This window comes from Varanus komodoensis, unplaced genomic scaffold (genome assembly GCF_004798865.1).
Source record: "Varanus komodoensis strain SLA01 unplaced genomic scaffold, ASM479886v1 scaffold15, whole genome shotgun sequence".
Taxonomy (NCBI): Eukaryota; Metazoa; Chordata; class Lepidosauria; order Squamata; family Varanidae; genus Varanus; species Varanus komodoensis.
The window spans coordinates 18,173,026-18,188,640 of record NW_025335440.1 but is presented as its reverse complement, the minus strand read 5'-3'; the positions used below and the strand labels follow the sequence as shown (position 1 = coordinate 18,188,640).

Below are 15,615 nucleotides of genomic sequence, written 5' to 3'. Positions count from 1 at the left end.
GAATAGGACTGACTTGGTGAGGAGGTGACTCCTCAGTAACAGTTTAGGGTCTGAATACTCTGAAAAGGATAAAAGCAAGGGATGGACCAGTGTGATCCTGTGGCCAGGGTTTTGGACTCAGTCTGGAAAAACATGGTGCAAAGCTGCATTATTGCCATGGTCTCCTTGGCTTTGACGAAAGCCCCAGTTTGAAGCTAAATGAATACTCAATGATCAGTTATTTTGGCATTATAAGGATGAACACAGCCTGTAAACCACTTTATAAGTGTTGTAAAAGAGGGACTCTGTGGCCTATAGGCAGCATCTTGGAGGCCATAGGATGCTTAAGATTCTGAGATAATGAGGTCAGAATCAGCACTGTCTCTGGAACTGGAGCTGCACTCTGACTCCCCACAATCCTACACTCAGGAAGAACAGTGCTGCTTGTATCGCTGCAGCTGAGAAAGTGATTTTAGAGATGAGGGAAAGGGGGCCAGGAGGGAGGGAGGAAGACTAGGTCTGCCAGGACACCAGGTAACCTGATGGTGCTCCAGCCTCTACTTCCCTGCTCCCCAACACTACTGAATTCAGCTGAATTGAATGTGGGAGTAGTAAGGAGGCGGAGGTCACCTCCGTTGTGTTTCAACCCTGCTCTGGATGCAAGGCCTCCAAATTCAGGGGCTTAAGAGTGATGGCACAATTGTTAGGACCGTACCCTGAAAATTACAGTACGATGAATCAGGGAAATATGGATAGTTGAGAGATGGGTAGGCTCTGTGTGTAGAAGGAAAGACAGTTTACAAATATCTTCATGCTTTGTGGATGCTTATTTTAAGTTGTTGGATATGACTTAGTGGAGTACAATCCCTCTTTGTCAGCGTGGCATAGTAGACTATGGTTTTAGTAACTGCTTAGTTACTATCTGGGAATACCTGGTTTTGCAGAAATTCTGTGCAGTTACCTGGTAGTAAGGCCTGTAGAACACAGTAGGACTTTGGAGGCTAGAATGGCTCTGTATGTATGTATACTTCATGCTTTCCACGAACCACCTGCAACTGCTACTAAAGGAACAAGGGCTTCATGTGTGCAAGTAATTACAGTTCATGGAAGGAAGTTGCATAAGGAGCCACTGGTTTGTGTGTTGATCTTGAAATAGAAAATGTTAGGCTTCTATTGGAAAGAAATGGGGTGTGTGATACAACAAAAATGAGGAGTTAAGATCATACCCCAATAGGTAGCTTTTCTGATGTTGTGTTGCACTGTTTACACACCTGTGCAAAAATGGGTGGAACCACTTCGTTGATACAAATCTCCTCTGGACTGTATTTGCAGAGCCTTTGTTCATAAAGAATCCCTTTCTTTTCCAAACAGTTTGACTTTCAATCAAGTTAATTAAAAATAAATCTAACTCTTTAAGTGTTTGATACTTTTTGCTTGAAAGTTTTCTTTTAAACACTGGAGTAAAAGGTCCTATAGCACTCTTCTGTCCTGCCCCTCTCTACACAAAACTCTTTGGGAATAAGGGTGTTTAGTTGACTTGGCAATTGTGTGGTTTGAGAAACAAAAAGCCAATGAGACAATATGTGGTTTAGTTGTGGTAATCTTTTAAAGCAAGAACACAAAACTCAGAACAAGCTTTTAGGTTACACAGAATACTTATTCAGGTACACGTTTTAGCAAACTTGCACTAACAACTACATCAGAACTACAGCACAAGTTCTGTTCTCAGACTTAAGAACATAGGAAAAGCTGTGCTGGGTCAGATCAATGTCCATCCAGTTCAGCATTTTGTTCATACAGTGACCAACCATATGTAACAGCCCTTCCACCCATGTTCCCCAGCATCTGATGTTTATAGGCTTACTTTCTCTGATACTCATTGGCAATGAAAACTAGTAGCTATTTTTAACTTCTCCAGGTCTTCGTTCCATTCTATTTTACAGTCATCCATATTAGTGGCTGTTGCTACATTTTGCAGTGAATTCCATAATTTATGTGCTATGTGAAGTATTTTCTTTTTATCCTGAAGCTCCTACCAGTCAGCCTCATGAAGTGACCCTGAGTTCTAGTGTAGACAATAAGAAGGAATAGCAAGAAAATGTACAGGAGAAAGAAGGGTTCCATGCCATTGTAGTGCTGAGTTTTCGATTCCTGCTTCTGCAATCAAAAGATTTTTTGGAACACATAAATGCAAGAGTTTTGATACCTCATGAGAAATTTGGCCTATTTCCTGATGTTTTTCAGCTAAAAAGAAAAGTAGCTGTTTAGTACGTTATATAGCTCCACTGTATATAAATTATGAGTATGCCTTTTTTGTTACTTAAGTTTTTTGGAACTTAGAAATGTGAAATGAAACAATGACTCTTTGATATGTTCTTGTGTGATTAATAGCGCTTAACAAAACAATACTGCTTTAAAAATGGTAGAGGAGGTCTATGAAGAGGACTATCGACTTGTTCTATAGTTTGAGATTCATGCTTTTTTTTAGTCACTGGTGGGGAAAATTATAGGCTGTCTAGTATATGAAACTATGTTTGACAGTTTGATCACCTGAATGTTTGCTGGATCTGGATACAACTCCCATCACCTGCAGAGGAAAAGCAAATATATGACTAATAACATGATTTGAAGGAGAAACTTATGAAAAGCAGATGTTCTGGATTGTGATTTCTGTATCTATAACCACAGTGGAAGATGGAGAGAAATTTCTTTTCCATGCCTGGCTACAGTCTCATGAAGAAAAGACCCTTCTTCAGGATTTATGGGCTGCAGCCCTAATTTGAAACTGCAGTTGACTGCAAATTAATTTGCAAAATGCCTGTACTTTGGAATAAAGTTAACCTGTAAAAGCAAACTGATTGTTATTGGCAATGTGCATTCTCATTATTTAATTTTACAGCTGCATTTGTTATTAAATATTTAGATTTTAATCTAGTTTCCAGAATATGAAACAGGATTCCATGTACATGTTCTTCTGAAAATATTATAAAGTACAAAGATATATGCAAATTTCTGCTGAGAAAATAAAGGTTCATTTTTCTAGTTCAATGCTGTTTTCTCTGTTAAACTCATTCTAAATTTGTGCTAGGGAGTACTGGAGTCTAAATGGACACTCAGTTCACATGGGGCTAAAGTTAAGATCTAGCAGACCTGCCAAAAGTATCCAGTGTTAGATGAGCAAATGCCCCACAGCGTGTCCCAGAATGCTTTGCATCATGCAGGGATTTAGTGGAATGTGAACAGATATCCTTCACCACTGAGACAGGATAATTGGATAAACTTTGAAAAACGAAGCGAACAGACTCTCCCAAGAATTGGACTGTATTCTGTGGCATGGGGTGTTGGGTCATAGAACCCTGCATTTCATGCATGTCTTCAAAAGTCTTGTCCGATTTTTAAAAACTGTCAAAACGATGCTTCTGTTCTGTTTGCCTGACTTAAAGCATTTATGTTCCATAACATGTCAGATTTCTTCTGCCCAATTCTCTAGTGAACTGTGTGTACCGTGTAACACTGTGAGTGTTGGTTGCCATGGTAGTACTTATGACATCACAGATGCAACATAACTCCACTGCAAGGTTCACTAGAAGGGTCTGTGGCCCAGAGAAGAAGTCCTTTAAAAAACAACAACATTCAGTCATAATGAGCAAGTGTGGTAAAAAACAGCATGCAAGAATTAATATAAGGTAGCCTTTGTACAGTTATTGTTAAAATGTGATTCAGTACTACAGGCATGTATTGCAGGTGAGGGTATTGACTCAGAGAAACAGGAGAAGTTAACCAAGCATACATTATACAGTATATTAATATTTGGAGAGAAGTGTGTGTTAAAAACAAGGGATATTGATCTCAAATTGGCTCAGTTCAACAATGAAGTTGAGATTTATTACTTTGGGCTTGTGCGGCAATTTTTTAACCATTCCTTGGGAGATAAGTTTTTATGTAAGGGAAACACTAAGTAATCCAATATGAATTTTGTATAACACAAGTTTTGCTTTTTGATTCAAGATTGTAAGTACCACAAAGCCATCAAAGCCACCACTGCTGTGTTGCATATCTATGTATTGGTCCTTTTCATAGATAAATACATGCTTGGTAATTGCGACAGTGTTCCCTCTTGGGATGAGAAGGGTTCTGTGGCTTTTTGTGGACATAAAATAGAGTCTGGTAGCCCGTAACAGCTAATTGTGCAGGCAGGTATTTTTATAGATTGAAAACAGTTGCAAGAGTACAGAACACCGTTCAGTGTTACCAACCTGCATATAAACACCTGTGTAAGTATAATTGTGTCACAGAGTATGAATAAAGATTGTGCCCTATATAGTTAACTGGCCGGCAAAACTAAAACTAGGAAGCAGAGGTTAACAGGTAGGAACAATGTTGAAATTGTATGCTGCCAAATGAAAAGGTATGGCATTCCTGTGGTTTCCCATTTCTGCTCTGATGGGTGGGAGGGATGAGAGCATGACCTTCAGCGAGGAACAAAGTACCTGAATGGCTTCCAACTAATTATTACGCACTTGGGTCTTCTCTCCTCAGAGCCAATTGTTTAGCAGAACAATTTTCTTTTCCCCAAGTGGTGTATTGCTGCTCTTGGCTTCTAGAATACTTTAAAAGCAATGGAGCTGGCAGACCAAAGGGATGATCTATGTAAAAGGCTGACGATAAACTTCTGCACCATCCTTTGTTCCTACATTTTTTTGTTGGCTATATCTGCTCAGGTATAGTCTACCAAGGAGAGAGTTCTGCATTTAGAGTTGGAAGGTTTGGTACTCTAAAGCAGTGGTTTTCAACCTTTCCACAGCTGGGAACTGGCGAAAACAGGAAAACCACCTTGGGGGACTGCTGAGGCAGAAACAAAAAGCACTGTACACATAATACAATATTCTGTATATTAGTTTCCAAACACAATACCAAACAAACAAAAAAGAATATTCTCCAACCAGAAACCAAGCAACAAAAAATGCCAACGAAAGAACAAAATACCAAAATCAGTACAGCATGGCTCCCACCGAGCAGTCTCTTCCCTCACTGGCCCCTCCAGCGGCACTGGCACATCCCCTGTGAACACGATGCTGACGGAGGAAGAGATGGTAGCGCACAGCCAGCCCCTGCCAGCCCCTGCGCTAATCCATGGTGAGCAGGATGCCCCCCGCCCCCCAGACCTGCAGGAAAGCTCCCATGGACCAGCACTGGTCCACAGGCTGGTGATTGAAAAGCACTGCTCTAAAGCGAGGGGCAGCGGGCCGGCGGGCCTGGGGGCAGTAAGGTGGCTGCAGCAGCGGAGCCAGCGAGGCGGCGACGGCTTGCTCCCTCGGAGAAGGCTGCGCAGCCTGGCCACCCCTGAGCTTGCATAATTAAAAATAGATTAAAAAAAGGTATTTTTCTTACCATTAATCCTTTTTTAGTTTTTTTGTCTTCGTCTCTCTTCCGCCCGCCTCTCTTCTGTTCCCCGCTCTGTATTCCCACTCTGTATATGCATGCAATGGGAGTGGGGGGGCATCCAGCTCATGCACAGTTGAGCTGTTGCAATTTGGCCCATGTGCCGGCTCTCTCTCTGCTCAGTTTTAAAGAATGCCTGTGCTGGCACAGAGCTTTTGAACTTGCTCAGAGATCGTTTTATCTGAGCGAGTCCAAAACCTCTGAGGCGGGCTGAATAAAGGAGCAGGCCAGTTCTGGCCCACGGGCCATAGTGTGAGGACCCATGCATTACTGCATAAGGATGTAAACAAGTCAGTAATATTATTAAAGGTGATCTTGTAGGCAATAATATTTGTAATGGAGTCTGATTGAATCCTCCTAGTATTTGAGGGCAACTTTACTATCCCAGTAACTTTTAGAAAGATTTTTGAACTGTATTTATATGCTGCTTCACTGCTTAAAAACTAATAATAGTGATGATGATGATGATGATGATGATGATGATGATGTGAAAAAGTAAGTTTCAAAAGCAGCAGTGGAAGATGTTTCAAAAGCAGCCAAAAGTCAAAGAGGAAAGGCAAAAATTGTGAGGTGGGGGGAAACACCAACACTATAAGTAGCTCAGCAAGTCTGCCAGAGGGGTAGTATCTCAAAGAGAGCAAAAGAGATGCCTGGCTTTTCAGGCACTGGGAGGTATTTTCTCCTGAAAAATGACACCTCAAACAAGGAGGATCTTGCAAAAAAGATGTTCCTTCACTTGGTTTTCAAGTCAATAAGTGCATTGGAGCCTCCTGTGGATCTTATTCTCTTCTATGGCACTGTACTTAATGAAACAATATTTTAAATAACAGGCAAAAATGGAAGCCTGCTCAAACAGAGGTTTGTTTCATTAATCGTTTCATGTGTTTGCCATGCTATTTTCCTTTTCTTTTAGACAAATGACCATGGAAACAGGTGACTCACAACAAGATGCCAGTGCAGCAGACTCTGTTGCAGAAAGCGATTCTGCTAATATACAGTCGCCACCTGGCCAAAATCAGATCTCCACCATAGCTCAGGTAATTCCAAATGCTCTACGTATTTCTACAATAATATACAGCTTCATAGTGTTGCTAGTGTGCATAATACACACTAGTAGGGTACTAGTGAGTGGTGCATTGTTGGACCTGGACCAAGGAAACTTGGATTCAAATACCTCCTGCTACTATGGAGTTGGAGTGGGGTGGCTTTGAGTCGGCATCGTTTCTCGTTCTAATGTAGCTCGCAAAATTATCTATTTATTTAGATTTCCTATACTGCTCTATTTGCATAGGCTCTGGGCAGTGATGTTACAATGGGATAATCCAGTTGATGCAGCTGTGAGCTTCATGCAGGGATGGTGGAAAAATTTAAAATAAATCTTAAGTGCAACTGCTTCCCCATATGTACCCATAATGACCTAGTTCAGATGATTCAATAACCCATCATGGTAGCCATGGTACATTATGGCTTGTTTCTAGCCTGCAAGCCACTCTGAGAACTCATTAGTTGTTCCGGGGTTGTTCAACCTACAGTAGGTTGTTGAGTTGTCTGAACCCGAGTAGGCAATCCCACTGTGAGTGGAGGGAATTGTGAGCAAGGGCATTGGACAGAGCAGCAAAATACCTTGTCCTTACTCTTGGCAGTATTGCCCATGCTGCTGTCAGTAACAGCCTCTCCAAAATCCCTGAATGAAACATTGGAGGGGCTGCTACCCTGTCTAGCCCTGATTAAATCCAATGTTAAGGTCCTATTTCTTGCCTCTGTGTCACTGAAAAGGGTGGATGTGCACTTTTCCACTTTCCTGAACACCGGAATAAGTGGAAAAATTGGGTTAATGGGACCTGTGTGAATCACTCAAAATCCTGAGAATCTTGCTGTGAAGATGGCAGGAAGGCATCTACCCCCTTTTGCAAGGAAAGATCGCTCACAACTTTGCTTTGACTTGACAGCCTGTTCTTTGACAGCCACATCAAATAAAGTGAAAAAAAATACCTGGCACCTCTCCAGGTCAACGTCCAGGAATAGAAACTGCTGCACTTTTGACAGCAGGTTCCCCTGGTACACTCCCTTCTCATTTCCAGACCTTCGCATTTTTAGACTCAGTTTAAAGCCATGGAACTGTGCAACTCTGTCTGACCACAGTTAACAATGTGCACATTTTTCTTAAAGATGTGGCCAAACAGTGACAGTCCTTCCAGTGTGCTGCTTAGCTGTCAATTTGGAGATTATTATTATTATCTCCCTCCAGAAAAAAGAATAAAAAGGGAAAAGGTTGTGGTGAGCCAATTAAGGGCTCACAATGGTGTTGGGGAAACAAGGCAAGACAACTACAGTCACTGAGTCCCCTAAGATAAATTCTGGGGGATTGCTTCTTGGACCCTGCATGGGTTGTTTCTGCCAGCCAACCTACCGTGGCTCATTACCAGAGTGGGTTAATGCGGCATGAGAACCATATTGTCTGGTAGGATATTAGGGATTTGACAGAGCTCTTGTGTGGGCAGTGCTAAGAACTTTGGTTTGCGCTGTCCTAGGAAAACCAAGCTTTTATTAGAATTTTTGGCCAGTCTTTCTAGTTATGCAGGTGATAACCAAATTTGCATTGTACCAACAGGCAGTTATTTCTTAAGACCAATATTTTTAGCCCCATCTAGGAGCTACAATACTGATAAGCATTAGCTAAATTTAATATAATGACTTGTCTGAAATCTCTGTTCAAGTTGATGGTTCTATCCAGAACTCCATGTATACTCAGTCTGCATCATTGGCTCTGAAAGTAGCCCCCCCCCCCGCCTCCCGCATCTTTAGTATAGCAAACAGACCTTTTCTTCCTTGTATGTTTCTTTTAAAGATGGGTTGTTACGTACATGCATTTGGTTTTGGGGATCAAGAATGTCAGATATGGACTGACATTAGAAGAGAAAGTGATTTTGTCTCTAACCTGTCTCTGCATCTAAGTTGTGGGGAGGACTTGTATTTTTCATAATGTTCCTGCATTTCTATCCAGGAGGCTTTTTGTGTATTCACATTAACTTTTTGGCAGACAGCACAAACTCTGATGTAAGACACATTCATTGCTTGTCTCTGCTCTTGCCAAATCTTGGGACATGGTTTATTAGTTTATTGACTAAGTTTTAGTTTGTTGATGAAGTGTGAGCCAGGAAGTTCCATTTAAACATCTCAGCTCTGTCATGAACTTTACTAGGTAGAATTAAACTGTTGGATTCAGACCCCAAACTGTAATATCAGGGTAATAAACTGTTGGAAGTATTACTGGGATTATGTACAGGGAGGGCTCTGAACTTTTAAAATGTATGATATGCATCTTATAAACTATTACGGTGGAACCCAAATTCTACTAACTTAGTCTGGATGATTCAACCCACAGAATTACTATGTATTTCTTTAAAGCTTGTGATGCAGCCTTTGGGTCTTGAACAGGCACTGTGGGACCTGACTGTTAGATAAAAGCAGCCTAATCACAATTTATTTCTTAAACTCACATACTCTATGTTGAATTAAATACATTTATGAATATTAAACACCAACAAGCTTGAAATTTTGATCATGTACACTAAAAGCTACAGATTATCTATTTATCTAAATTAAACAGTCCCTGAAAAAAGTTATGCACACGTGGCTGTCCATTTCAGGAATTATTCTGTTCAGTGTTGTATAAGAAAACTGTGTTCCCTAATTTGCTGAACTGATCTGCAGACTGTCAGCTTCCAGTAACAGGGAGTCTGTGTAAGTCTTAAAATGCCACTGCTGTGGCGGGTTCCCCCTGTTATTGACGTCAGCACTGCCAGAACTGCTGCAATCTCCATATGAGTATGTGAGAGTAGCTCAGTAGGAAAAGGTGCAGTTTTACAATTCTGCAGCTTTTAAAGAGCACGAAAAGAAATTCATCTCTCGGATTATTTAGATTTGTTTTTAACTGGAATAGTCTCAAAACAGATAAAGGAGATAAGAGAAAAGGGGTGACAGAAAGAAAAGCAGGGTTCCCTGGAGACTTCTTTTAAACTTTCAAATATTACCATATAGGTTAGGTAATAGCTAGGATGCAACCTAGCTATTTTAATTGAATTGAAAAATAGTTTTTTGTAGTTTTTAGTGTTCATTTAAATTATACAGGAAGTGCCTGCAACACATGCCTCAGTTTTTATATACTTATGTGATATCTAAAATGAATATTGCCTGCTGGTTTTTATCTCATTTTATCTCATTTAACTTATTTTATCTCATATCTTAACTTAATTACATCATAATCATTGTGGTTGTTACTACCTTGTATAATTACAGTACAAATATGGACCAAGCATGTATGGTATTTCAGTGATAAAAATGTTTGACTAGAATAGGGAAGATCCAATTTCAAAGTGAAATAATATGATGGACTTACTGGCTGGCAGTTGCCAAGTTCCAACCATCTTTTCTTCTGTATAGTGGGCCTGAAGTATGAGTGCTTACTGCATAGTTAAAGGGTTTTAGTAAGAAAATATCAAGTACTGTATGAGTACTATTAGCTTACACAAGTAGGCAATTCAGTTGCGCTATAACAGTAATTACATCTCGGTCAAAGTTAGGCCCCCTTCCCATGATACACAATGTGTGTGATTACAGTTACTCTTGGACCAAAAAAAGGCTTTTCCCGTTTCAACTGTAGTCTGTGTGCCTATTGGCATACATTCTGTGCACTGAATAGGGAAGCAGAGGTGATGACCAATATTTCTTCTGCTTTTAGGGAACTCAATTGTCAGTATCAGCATTGAGCATTTTACTGTACTAGATAACAACACATTCTGTTTCAAGGTGCAAGCTTCAAAGTGACATTGCTTCTTTGTCAGATCATGCTCTAGTCTAGGTGCTTGGATTGGCTAATGCCTTCATGAGATTTTTCACTCATATGATAGGTTTCTGTAGCAGGATCAACCACTGGAAGAGGATCACCCTCAGTAACTGTAGTGCAGCTGCCTTCTGGTCAAACTGTCCATGTACAAGGAGTGATCCAAGCCACCCAGCCTTCTGTTATTCAGTCACCGCAGTTGCAATCTGTTCAGGTTAGTTGTATCTCCCTTGTTTTGCTCCAAGCTTTGCTTAGCCTTCTCTTGATATACTGAACCTCTTCTCTTTACATCAGCACTAGACAGAAAAACGTCTATCTAGTGCCAGCAGTTGACAGCTGATGGATATTTATTTTAGCATAGTGGCCTGCAGTAATATTTTAATATCATTTTTCTGTTTGATTCTTTAAAGACTGATTACTTTAAGCCAGAGCAATTAGGCATATAACTTATATATATCTGGTGTAATTTTAGATGCTTGCCTTCTTTTTTCTGTATGAATGATCTTCTAGCAATGTTGCAAACTAATCTGTATACAGTGGGTGGAGAAACTACATGTGATGTTAAAATCATGCATACAGTATAGATATACTGGTGACATTTTCAGATTTCTGTGTATACCCTTCCAAAAAGCATGTTTCTATTTCTCATGGCTGTAGAGAAATTCTCAAGATTTGAAAGATGTTTAGGAAGTGGTATTTTGCAGCAGACCTATTGATGTGGCATGCTCTTGATGCAGGAAATATATAGCTTAAAATGGGATTTATTCTGATTATGTTATTTTGTGTTGTGACCAGAGATCTTTGGCTATTGGGTGCTATGGAAATGAAGTAATAAAATTTTTGGATTGCATGGAATGTGTTCATAGTATTTGCCTGAACTCAACCTGGAGGGTAAAAATAAAGAAATACGCACATAAATAATTTAGTAATTACTGCATTTAATGGTAGAATCATATCCATGCTTTTCTTTCCACTCTTTAGCCACAAAGGCTCCCAGTGCAGCTTATATCAGATCAGTAACAAAGAAAATCCCTACCTGAAAGATGCAGCTTAACAAAAGGGAAAGGTGATAGCGAAAGAAGTTGGGGTGGGGTGAGGGGAATAAACCCTGTTCTTACATCTGCAAAGTCTGAAACTGACCAGTTTGAATAGGGTCAGCTTAGGGAGAGGAAGAACTCAATGGACATGCCCTTTGTAATGCTGTTTCTCCATCTTTTATCGCAAGGCACTTCAGACTGAAGCACCTATGTGTACCAGTGTGCCCTTAGACACTTCTGTTGGCCTACACTAGGATTTGTGCTGATTAAAAAAAGTTTTAGATTTTCTTGAGTTAAAGAAAGACGTTTACCTGGTGAATGGGTTGGCAGGGAATGATGGGAGGTTTTTTACTTCTGTACACGTAGAGGTTCTCCCCTCTTGGATGCACACCTTAACATGGGGAAAGGGGTTTGAGAGTGTCAGGGAAACCAACAGCAATGCTGCCAAGAGGCCAGATTATCTCACTAGGCTGGTATCCTAGCAGCATCACCCAAGTTGAAATGGTAGAAAGCTGAGAGACCAAATTAAGATGTAGCCACCCTCTCCAGGATTAATGGTTACAGCATCAGAAGATAATGGATATTTCTAATGGTGATGGAGGTGAAGAAACTCCTCAGGGCAGCTTTTGGGCAGTAGTGGTAGTTGAAGGTGACATGGGCAGAGGAGCCAGTGAAAACCCCTATGATGAAGCAATCCAGAATGAAACGAGATAGTACTGGAAGAAGAGATGCCCAGGTTGGAGAGCACCCAATCAGATGGGGATGAGCATAGGAGAAGTACAAATAGCACTGTTGCTAATGACAAAACTAGATCAAAGCTGAAAGGATGTCTAGCAGCTGACATGCACAGAGGTAAAAGGAACATCTGAGTCTGCACAGCATATGCAATGTGAACATGGAACATGAGAAGTATGAGTCAAGGCTGTGAAACAAGACTGTGAAACAAGAAACAGAATGGTTAAGCATCACAGCACTTGATGTGAGTGAACTAAAGTGGACTGGAATGGAACATTTTCAGTCAGACAAACACTAAGTATTTTATTTTGGAAATGAAAAACTCAGAAGAAATGGAATGGCTCTAATACTGGGGCATAATATAGCTCTAGCAGTAAGGGGTTATAATGCAAAGTCTGACCAAATTATAATAATCAGAAACGTTGGAAAAACTTTCAACATAACTGTCATTCAGATCTGTGCTCCAGCAACAAATGCTGAAGAAGAATCAAAAACTTTTATGCAAGCGTCCAAGAGAGTACAACCAAGAAATTTGATGAAGATTGAGATTTGGAAGGACAACAGAGAAGAAACAAGAAGAAATCATCAAATGTAAGGATGTGTCACCGAAGACCAAGGCCAAGATCATCCACATAATTTTATTCTTGATTATTATGTATGGGTGTAAAAGCTGGACAGTGAAGAAAGCTGACGGGAGGAAAATCGACATGTTCCAAACATTGACCATGTTTGGAACATGTTGGTGCCTCAGCATGTTCCAAACATGGTGCTGGAGAAAAGCTTTATGCATACCCTGGACTTACAGTGGGTCTTAGTTCAAATCAAGCCAGAACTTTCTCTGGAAGCCAAAATGATGAAAATGAAACTGTCATACTTCAGGTATCTCATGAAGAAGGAAGGCTCTAGGGAAAGTTGAAGACAGAAGGAGAAGGGGAAGACCAAATATGAGATGGATCAGTTCCCTTAAGGAAGCCATAGCTTTGAGTTTACAAGACCAGAGCAGGGCTGTAGAGGACAGGATGTCTTAAAGAGCATTCATTCACAGGGTTGCCATAAATCAGAGATGACTTGACAGCACACAACAAGATAGGAAGGTGTCATGTTAGCTTGTTTGTTTGCCATGGTTTTGGGGGTGTGTGGTGTATATGTGCATTTCCCCTGGAATTATGTAGGAGAGTTTGCTTTTTTTTTTTTTTTGCTTTTTTTTTGAGTAATTGGCTTTATGGTGCAGACTGGTGCCTTTGTGCATGAATTGAGACCCCACTGTTGCATTAAATGAAAGTTCCTTTTCTTTTAGCCTCAAGAATGTGCCTTCTGGGAAGTGCTTTATCACTGGCCATGCCAACCACGGCAACCATTTTGTGCAAATGCTCATGACACACTCTCAAAAATCCACATGTGTGCACTGACCCCCAAAAAGTTTAGAGATCTTCATGTTATGGCCTAATGGAACAGATCCTAGTAGGTGACGGTTGAGGGAGGAGCCCATTTCTCAGCAGAGTGGATTGAAAGGCCTTGTAATCCCATTATTCCTCAGCTGCAGAAACAATTTGCTTGCTTACTTACTTAATTAGGCTATTGCTCAAAACCCAAAACTTAGACTGGGTGCTCTAGTTTTACAAGTAGGATAATCCTAAAATATCCCAAGAACCTTACATATATCCCTGAAAATACTCAGGGAAATTAATGGCAAATTCCAGTTAAATTTGAAGCTATCAATTAAAATTATGGGGATGAAGATACAGGTGGTGTGGTCAAGGAATAAGTGTGACAAAGATGAAAGTGGAGGATGAGAAAGGCCTATATGTAGAGAGAGGGATGGTGAAGAAAGTGAGGGTAAATTTCCGGAACATTCATATTTTAGGTAGCATCAGCTACAAGTGCAGATGAATCTACAGAACCGGAGGTTGTAATTGATTCTCAGAAACGGAGGGAAATACTTTCAAGGAGGCCTTCATATCGGTAAGCTATACATCAGTGTAACATCAGTTTTTGCTTTATGTTTGAATAAGTCTCTCTTTTCAAGTGTCAGCTTCTTTAACTGCATATATTTATTCATGTCAGAAAAATTCTGAATGAACTTTCTTCTGATGCACCTGGTGTCACTAAGATGGAAGAAGGAAAGCCAGAGGAAGAAGGCGCACCCTCTGGCATCCCAGCCATGGCAGTGCCTACCAGCCTTTATCAGACTAGCACCGGGCAGTACAGTATGTATTCTGTGACATCAGACAGGGTATTCATTATTTCTAAAAGAACAGTTATGATTTTCCATGTCTGTTGGAAGTAGAGCTACGGGGGAGGCAGAGAAAAAGGGACAATTCTCCATTACACCCTATGTTTCCTTTGATCGAAGCAGTGTACAATTTTCTTATTCTTTTAATTAATAAGCTAACATGAAAACCTCCTTTCTTTGTTCTATTCTTTTTTTAAAATCTTTTTGATGTTCCTTAATATGTGTGAGCTCAGAAGCATAGATATCATTACGTAACTGAAGGCTACAGTACACAAAGAGGTTTATGTATTTCTTCCCTATAACTAAAACGCAATGGTATAGAAAGAAAAGTTGAGGATTAGGCTGCTGTGTACAATACTGGGAACCAGTTATCACTGAAGTGAATGTGATAACTCTGGGTTGTTCATGGTTAACAGTTGTGCTATGGTACATACATAAAGAGAACTCACAATTCAACATTACTGATACTCAGACCATAGGGTCAGCCACTTTGTGTGTTGTTATGTCCAAACTAGGGTCTGTATCCAGGGAGTAGTATGAGCCCAAACTAGAGAGTAAAAAGTGTTATCTATCAAATTTTGGGGATATTTGTCCTTAGTTCTACTATAGGAAAACTATACACACCTGAATAGGCATGTATTGAATTTTACTGCTAGATAATGTTTCTGGAATGCTTGCCTTTTCAACAAGTGTTTAATAGTAGAAACACTTCTAATTACTAGAAACACAATATCTCCATCAAAATCTAGTTTTCATTTTTTGAGAAAAATGACAATAGCTGGATAGTTGGATTATACATGCTGGTCTCACTCCCAATCATTCCATGTTCAGTTAATGCCTGTGTTGAGCACTGGTCTCTGCTATTTTTTTAGGTGCTAACCACTTCGGTCATCAAAATAAAAATAAAAGTAAAAATAAGCCTAAGAGCTAGCCACATGTATCTCACCACTCCCACCACATCCATTTCCTTCCCCCCACCTTCTCTGTCTTCCTCCCTCCTTCCTACCATCTTCCCAGTTTCTTTCCTTCTACCCTGCCTACCTGCTACATCTGTCTTCCTCCTTTCTTCCTCTCCCCTTCCTTCGTGCTGCCTTGCCACGACTCTGCCGGACAACTGAGCTCTGAAGGGCTTTCTCCTTAGACTTAGGCATTATGAGAGGCGCCATGGTCCTGGGAGACTACCTGCACTGTAGGTGATCCACCAGGACATCCCCCTGCCTACAAAGAGAGAGAATGCAGTAGTGGCGGCTTCTCCTCATGGGCAAGGGGTGGGCACACAATTCTCTGCTCCTCTTCCTCTACTGCCAATAGAGCTTTTGCAAGTAACCAGTAATGTGCACCTTACA

General features: G+C 40.5%; 1 protein-coding gene across 3 annotated transcripts in view; it reads left to right on the top strand.

The window, feature by feature from the left end:
* Positions 1 to 15,615, top strand: part of CREM (cAMP responsive element modulator) — a 40,719-nt gene that overhangs the window by 1,150 nt on the left and 23,954 nt on the right. The window contains exons 2-5 of one of the 3 annotated variants that reach the window (XM_044424592.1): positions 6,335 to 6,458; positions 10,332 to 10,478; positions 13,901 to 13,998; positions 14,101 to 14,243. In XM_044424592.1, coding sequence (XP_044280527.1) covers positions 6,339 to 6,458; positions 10,332 to 10,478; positions 13,901 to 13,998; positions 14,101 to 14,243 — 508 coding nt within the window. In that variant the 5' untranslated portion in view covers positions 6,335 to 6,338. Of the gene's footprint in view, positions 1 to 6,334; positions 6,459 to 10,331; positions 10,479 to 13,900; positions 13,999 to 14,100; positions 14,244 to 15,615 lie in introns of those variants that run through there. The other 2 variants (XM_044424593.1, XM_044424596.1) reach the window with 2 other exon arrangements.